This window comes from Elaeis guineensis, chromosome 6 (assembly GCF_000442705.2).
Source record: "Elaeis guineensis isolate ETL-2024a chromosome 6, EG11, whole genome shotgun sequence".
Taxonomy (NCBI): domain Eukaryota; kingdom Viridiplantae; phylum Streptophyta; class Magnoliopsida; order Arecales; family Arecaceae; genus Elaeis; species Elaeis guineensis.
In genome coordinates, this window is record NC_025998.2 from 10,216,437 (window position 1) to 10,224,768 (window position 8,332).

Genomic DNA, 8,332 nt, shown 5'->3' on the forward strand with positions numbered 1-8,332 from the left:
TAAGCATCCAAATGCAACTCTCATGTTCAGCTCATGTTGTATATTCTTCATGCCAGCAGTACAGCTCACAGAACTAATGCAGGAAAGGTTAGTCCAGTCACGATTAAACAGCTCAATTGCAGCAGCCTGCACTTTTAAAACCATTCCAAGACACTGACGAGGGCCAATACAAGCAGACTAAACCCAAGTATAGATACATACATGCATATGTAATCATCAAAGGAATTCAGACATCTATCGGAACTCCTGAAAGTAAACATCAAGCTTCAAATTCAATACATTTTAGTTCCTCATAAGCACTTTAAAGCAGTGACCTTCATCACTCACCGCTGCTTGTGTCCATCTGGATGAGTTTGATACGGCAGGCTTTTGGAGAGAGATATATACCTGGTTCTTGGATCGTTGATACCTATCATACATTCATCTTCATCTAGTGTGGCGAAGTCAGCAGGGTTTCTATTAACAACACAGTTTTCAAACTCAAAGAGACTTGTCAGAGGCTGATCTGCTCTATTCTTACTGCTAGATCCAGCCTGATCCATCTCATGAGTTGTGAGGGAGCATGAAGAATGTGCAAAGAAGTCTAAGCCAGGAATCATCTGTTTGGCATTTATACCCATGTATATAGATGTCTTGGTGTTTCCAAATTCAGCATGAAAGGCTGAGCAAGAGGTATCTGTTTTCTCCTTTTCAATAATATTGTGTAGTGGCAATTCAACAGGATGCCTGGCCTCCAAGCCCGGTAGTGTTGGACCATTGTTTGATTGAGGAACAATTTCTTTGTTCAACAAAGATGCAACATAACTGATTCCAAGAACTGGATGATGTGGTGGTTTGCTAGCATTCCATGGATGCTGATTTTGATCAGAGTATCCAGCTCTCCATGGATGTTTAGGCATCTCTTTTCTGAATCCAACTTCTAACCCCTGTAATTCCTGATGTTGATTGCTACAATTTAAGTCATACTCTAAAATAGATCCTGCTTGATTTGTATATGATGCACCTGATCCTGCTGTTTGATCCATTAGCCTGAGCAAATGCAATGCTGACATGGTTTCATTAGCGTATAAATTCAGTGGCTTGATTGTTCTTGAATGACATGCATTCCCTGGCCCCACAATAGAATATGTAGCTGCTGAATGTATATTGATTGATGAGTCAGCTTTTTCTTTGCCAAGTAGTAGTTGCAAACTAGTAAACTTTGAATCATGTGAATCATGGAAATCAGTTTTTTGACCAACCGTCTTCATATTTTGGTCAAGACATGAATCATGTGGATCCACTTTCACATAATTGAAGTCAGCATCGACCCTCCTGGTGATGCTTCCAAAGGCTATGTCATTTAATGGCACTGATGTCCCATCATGGTCATTCCTGCTAGAAATCTTAGTTGCAACTGCCTGATTCCTATTACATGATCCTGAGGTTTGCATGTTCATGTCCAGGCCACAGTTTTGAGGGGAATAGCTTCTGTTGGAGACAGTAACAGGGTGCTCCAGTCTACTAAGTGGATCTTCGCTACACTCCGGAAGTTCCAGGAACTCTGTTGGTTGCTGGTTCAGATCAATGTGAAGGTTCTGTTTACAAAAATTAGAAGAATCACATGCTTTTAGCCTGCAATCGGCATTGCTGTTATTTCCCATGGTTGTACGGACAGGCTCTACTGCTTGATTGAAGTGAGATCTTTGGTGGGAAAGGTTTTTATGTACGACGTCCAATATCTTGCCTTCATCACATCTTTTTTCCGAATCACTGCCATCCCTCATGTTTCCAGTCATTTTTGACAGATTATGCATGCTTTCAGCAGCAACACCAGCACTCATCAGACATCTTTCATGCTGATGTTTGGCTAAGAGTTCAACAATATCCATTGGGATGTCATCTAAACCTTCCTGTTCAAACAAACTTCTGGCCTGTTGTTTCTTTATTGGTTTTTTCTTCACCTGAAAACCAGAGTGCTCAAAAGTATCAAAAGAATCCAGATACATCAATCAGTGCCATACATGAATATTATGCACCATTTATTTAAATGCAGCTGTAAATGAAAATATGTGCATTGTCTCAAAGCTAAAAGCAACACATCATCATACAACTGCTCCCTGTACTCTGTCTGTCTCTGAATTTGTGTGGTATAGCACAATTCATATAACAGTGAGCTTCCTGATTCGAATGGTAGTCAAGCTAAATTGAGCTGAGTAATACATCTGATAACTGAAAACTATTATAAAGCCCCTTTCTTCAGTATTGTGTTAGCATGAATTTAATTATCATAGAGAACCATATTTATTTCAAGCTAATTGAGGATAACATTATGCTATAATACTTTTTATTTTACATGTGGAAGCAGCCTTGTGTTAATTTATATGTTACTGATATGCACAACTCAATATACCAAGTAGAATGATGATACACCAACTAAAAAGTAGATCAGAAAATTAGTAGAACAGTAACAGAACATGGAAAAATATCTTGAAAAAAATAACCCTTAGTACATAACCTTGGAAAAGAAATGATAAAATAAACAGATACACACATGCACACACATCAAGACTAGCACTAGGAAGAGAAAATCACATACCTTTAACCTATCTTTAAATGGAGGTGCTTTATTTTTCTTCTTACTCAAGATAGATTTCTTACTGGTCCCTTCCCAAATTTTGGGACCATGATGCAAGCTCTTCTCAGACACAGTGCATCCTGTTGATCTGTTATTCACAGTTTTGGCAGGGAGAAGTTTGGCTGATTCATCTTCAGCAATGAAACTATCCTGTTGGGGCACAAGGCAAGGCCACCCAGGATTTAATGGACTCATTTTGTTTTCCTTTTCCGAGGCACTTTTTTTCTTACATCTGCTTGATCCTTGCTCAGAAGATGAACCTGACGATATACCAACTGTAGCATCAAGGTGCTGGTTTCCTGGATTCCCTTTTTGTGCACTAGCCTTTTTAGAGACTTTCTTCAGCCAATCCATTAAAGAATTCTCCTCATCTTCATTTTGCCAACCCTCTATGCTTGGCGTTTCTTGAATATTTTGGGTAGCTAGATGGCCTTTATTACCTGGGTGTTGAAGTTTCCAATTTGATGTGTCTGGGCTTCTGCCGTTACCACTCTTAGTTTGACTGGCTTTTGCATCTCCACTGGAAATGTGAACCACTGTGGACACGGATAACTCCTCACTTCTTATGATGTCATCCAAGAAACGCACCTTCCGAGCCTTTTTGTGGTGAAATTTTCCATGTGAATCACCAAGTTCACTGGAATGATCTTGGTGATTGATATCAGTAGGCAAATCCATGCTATTGTCAGATGCTTTTGTGTGCCTCTTTTTCCAATGCAATGAATGATGATCAGACATGTGAACTGAAATAGAAGCTAGAGCATCAGCTTTTGGAATGTTGATATCTACTCCCAGTGGCATCTTGCATTCATTTGGAGAAATAGTAGGTTCTGCTGCAAAAATAGTAGGTTTGATTAACTGATTCTGATTTTCTTCAGATCTACCTGGGCCACCTTTGGGTATTTGGAGACCTGTGAAGAGCAAGAACAGGCATGAATATCAACTCATGAAGTTTAATAGCTGCAAGGGATCAAGGGCTTTGATTTACCTTCTTTCATCAGTGACAGGCTACATTCACCATTAATGACATTAAAAGAAGAATCTGCTTCAACCGATTTTCCATCTACTATTTTCTCTTTGGATGGTTGTTGTAAGCCAGAAAGCAAATTTGTTGCATCAGCATTTACTAGAAAAGATGTGTTGCAAGTATTCACACCATCATTCTGCACTTTTATAACTCCTCCCTCTGCTATCACATCTTCAGGAGTACTGGCCTCACTAAGACATTTTTGGCAATTCCACCATCTAAATTTAGTAACAGGTAGCGGAGGAAGTGAGCTGACAAGTTCATCTGATGTCTGATTATGAGGCAAAAATAAAGGCCAGCAAATCTTTGCATCTCTCCTTCGGACCTTGGCAACATAACCACTGTGCTCAAGATAGAGATTTAGAAAAATTAATAGATAAAAAAATATTTAAATAACTCCTTAGCTACTTTGAAGCTTAAATGTATAGAACACTCGAGCCTTCCAGCATATTTCCTCCACTAATTCTAAAATGTATAGAGTAAAAATAAATAAATAAAAGGGATGCCCATTGCTCATCATTGAGTACAATATCCTTAATAGAATATTTGATTTTGCAGCACAAGTTGCCAAAGAGTAAGCTGCATAATGAGGTCAAGAAAATGCCTCAACTACCACTTCCATAATATCTCCTATAAGAAGCAAGTAACAATTAAAAAAAAGATGCTTTCCAAGGAATATCATATTTGGGAAACTGATCACTGATAATAAGATGCAGTATGTGAAGCACTACTATTGCAATTTTAATTTAACATTATAAAGGAACTGTATTGATAATTTCAGAAACAGTGAAGAAGCAATTTCATCTGACCATAAGCGAACTGAGTTGGATGAAAGATGTTAGCACTAGTCCAGCACGACAATATCTTCATAAAATCAGAAAAATTCTCTAACTGCTTTCACAGTAGTCAAAAGAAGGAAGCAGTAATTACTAGGTAACTAGCTTGCAGCTCACCGAATAGTAAAATGCTCGCATTTGTTTGCTTCATCATCATCATCATCATCTGCAACTTGCTCGGTGGATCTCAATTCTACCAGTGACTTACAAGAATTAGAGTCAAAAACAGGTTCTTTTCCTTTGAAGCCTAGCTCCTTTACCAAACTTACTTCCATCCCATGAAAATGACATAACAATAACTTCAGCACATTCTGCATTGACAAGGACAAGGTTAGCTTCCATTGACTGAAAGTTTTAAGAATGGAGACTATCAGAATCCATAATTAGCTAGAATATCAATTCAGATGTGACCGCTTGCTGCATAAACATATCCATTTCTAGATAAAACTACTGTTCATCAAATATTTAACAGATCTAATCTAATGTGGGTCCATGCAATGCATTTTCAGCTGATAGTTTTTTCAGCGGAAAGCACTGTTCCCTTCCATTATCTGATACACATACCATGATCTCTATAGGACGGAAACATGGTTTAACACCAAACACTGCAAAAATCTATGTATGACACTTTGCATCGTTTACATGACAAGCAGCAAGTGTATTCCAATTATAGTTCATGACAGGATACCACGAGGAAAGACAAACAACAATCAAATTCTAAATTGTCATTAAGCATCATGCAAAAGAAAAAAGAGTACATATCATACAACTTTCCCTGAAAAGAATAGACTTCCAGTGAACTATGTTAAGACAAATGATGACATTCATTTGCTTTATGAAAGAGCTATGATTTCAGTAGCATATGCCATCTAACCAAATTTCATGATATTTTAAAAGATCAAATGCTAAAATAGCTAAATCACAAGAACATAATATTATACTTGCTATATCTATAGCAGTCATGCATAATGGAACACAGCTATAACATGAATCATGAATATCAAAAATGAATGCTCCAATGAGTCATCGAATGATAAGCACAATGCACCTTGCTCACAGAAGAACATACTGCCAGTACAAAACTGGAAAGGGCAGAAAAACACTTGCACGACTCATGAGTAGAGTGATCTATAGTTTCCTTCAAAAAAAAAAAAAAAATAGTGATCTATAGAAGTACTAGCTAATACTAATATTCAAAAGAAACCAAATCAATCTGACACCGTAAGTGTCATGAAAAGAAGAAGGACGCAAGCGTTTGCTAGCACAATATAGCCTTTGCAACATAAATTACAACAAGAAGGAAAAAAACTAATAAAGCTTGTGGAAGAATGAAAAAAAATCAAGAGGCCACCTCTGCATGCTCGAATGAGACAAAATCGTGTGTAGAAGTTCGATAATAGAACACATATTAAGGTTTATATAGAGATGATATCATGTTTTCTTCATGAAATAATGACGAGACGGGGGCTTTTTAAAATTTCTGGAAAGTAACACAGCTATCGGCTTAGCTAATAACCCATCAGCTTTAGTCCCATTAGAATCATAAAATCATGCATACAAAGTCAAGACAGAAAGCTTTAACGAGCCTACTCCTCAAAAATCGCATTTGTCACATAAAATTATGAAGTTAGAAAGAAAATAGGACATCTTCATGCCACACCACAACAATCCACGTTTTGTCAAAAGCCTAATCCTTGAAATGAAAAAACAAAAAAATACCCCATAAAATCACACCCAAAACCCATAAACAAACAGTCACTACAAGTTACCTACAGGAAGTTCCTGCAAACAAGCAGTCAGTAGAAGTTACCTATCAAAAGAAGTTCCTTCACTGCATCTCTACTGAAAACTCTAAATCAAGACCTCAAAGCGACCAAAGGCAATAGCAGAGGCCAAAACCCATCACTCACCCCGCTAATTCTATGAGAAAACTCGTGAATAGAGGAGAAAAACCCCATGTGAACTCCAACACCACTCTTAAAACTAAACAAAGGAAACCAGAAATAGCTATCAAATCCAAAACTAATTAAACACACGGAAATAGCTCTGAAGAACGATAAAAATGGAAACTTTAGTACCTCAACTGGAGCTAGCGAAATTTAAGGAAGGAAACTGTAAGTAATTCTTATCACTTTTCCCGCAGCGATTCACCTTCTACTCCACGGCCGAAGAAGCCTGCTGATTGGGACGAAAACCAGCTGATCGATCAGGAATTAAAAAGGACCACAAGGATTTGGAGAGGGGGGGAAAAAACCATCTTTCCTCTAGGGTTTGGAAGAGAGAGAATCTAAGCGTACTAAATAGGGAGATATTTCGTCCGCTTGATTTAAATATGTAAGAAATCTCGGCCATGTGACGTCATCCCAACCGTATCTCTCTACAGCACTCCGTGAGAGAAGTAAAGCAGGGGAAGAGGGAGAGAGAGTGGCGAATGCGATGCCACCACCACGTCCATTCCAAAGAGAAACCCTAACCCTAACCCTACGCTTAACCCTACAAGCTATGTGGGTTTAGTTATCACAGGTTGGCGTTCTCCTTAAAGAGGACAGAGAAAGGGGACTGCCGGGCCCACGACGCCGTGCAGGACAGAGAATTTTTGGAGGGGAAATCCCGGCCGTCCATCAGCTGTGTCGGTTGAGAAAGAAACCATCTGGTCCGTGGGGCCGACGTGAAACGCGTGACCCTAGGCGACGGTTTGCTAGATTTCCGTATCTTGCGATTCTTTTATTCCTTTTCAATAATTTAGCTATTTGATGACCATGAATCATGACATCAATTTCCTAGGTGGCTGGGTCTTATTTTTGGGTTTATTTGTGTCTGACGATTAAGTAAAAAAGTCGAACAGATACATCTGATCTGAGGTACCTCCGTTCAAAACATGCAATTCAACGTACAAGACTCCGGATGGTAAGCCAGGGAGAGGGAGAGGGAGAGGGAGAGGGAGAGGGAGAGAAGGGAGATTGGAAAGGTGGCAAATGTGATCATAACCTTTGGAATGATGTACCCATTTCTTGGATGTCATGCAACTTCGTCAAAAACGACTCACCATCATGGGAAAGCCAGCCTCTTCATCATTCAGATAACTCAACAGCCTGTGAATAATTTGGAAATGATGAAATCCTGCTACCCTGTATAATTCGAAGAAGTTTACATCCTTTTCATGCCAGACTGTTTCTTTTGTGGATGCACTTTGTGTTTGTTAAGTTGAAGTGATCAAACTTGTTGATGATTCTGACTCAGCTAGGATTGCGTTGTTTTGGCTAAATTAATAAATTTGGATTGATAAAAATGAGAGTAGGTTCAGGAGGGCAGGTAAAACCTCCCCCTTCTTTTAGTGTACCTTTTTTTTCTAATCAATGAAAAGCTCAGTGGAGCCATCTACATTCCTTGGGGAACAAAATAGTGGTGAGTGTACTATAATAAATGGAAACAGCTCAGCTATGGTGGTGGGGTTCTACAGTTTGTGGAGACCATTTAACTTTTTTTCTCTTTGGTCATACAGATTACAGGTATGGGCTGTCTTCACTTACAGAGCTTTATATAGTTGAGGTACGAAAAGAGAATGATTGTTGGAAGATACAGGGATAATGTGTTCCTTTTCTTTTTCTCATTCTCTTTTTTTCATACAGGAGTTACACATACAGAATACGAGGGAATTTTTGTCTGCGATAACTCGTCTGAGAATTGTTACTGATGATCTCGCTCTATTGTCGAGGGACATCGATCTTCACTCCATATAAATTAAGATATATTGATTACCAACCAGGATGCACTTTTGAATTATTCAAACATGATAATCATCAGTTGTTGTTGTTGTTACTATTGCAATCATCATCACCAATATTATATGAA

At 38.6% G+C, this 8,332-nt stretch overlaps 1 protein-coding gene across 2 annotated transcripts; it reads right to left on the bottom strand.

Annotated features, from left to right (window-relative positions):
- Window positions 1–103: 103 nt before the first annotated feature.
- LOC105047364 (uncharacterized) lies at window positions 104–6,975 on the bottom strand. Of its 2 annotated transcripts, XM_010926275.4 has the most exons (6): window positions 6,559–6,975; window positions 5,529–5,618; window positions 4,598–4,791; window positions 3,606–3,985; window positions 2,579–3,528; window positions 104–1,943 (listed from the first exon to the last, which is right to left on the bottom strand). In XM_010926275.4, the coding sequence occupies exons 3-6, from the start codon at window positions 4,753–4,755 to the stop codon at window positions 324–326; spliced, it is 3,108 nt and encodes a 1,035-aa protein (XP_010924577.1). In that variant the 5' UTR covers window positions 4,756–4,791; window positions 5,529–5,618; window positions 6,559–6,975; the 3' UTR covers window positions 104–323. The 2 variants fall into 2 exon arrangements, with proteins under 2 accessions (XP_010924577.1, XP_010924576.1); XM_010926274.4 differs by lacking the exon at window positions 5,529–5,618.
- Window positions 6,976–8,332: the final 1,357 nt, after the last annotated feature.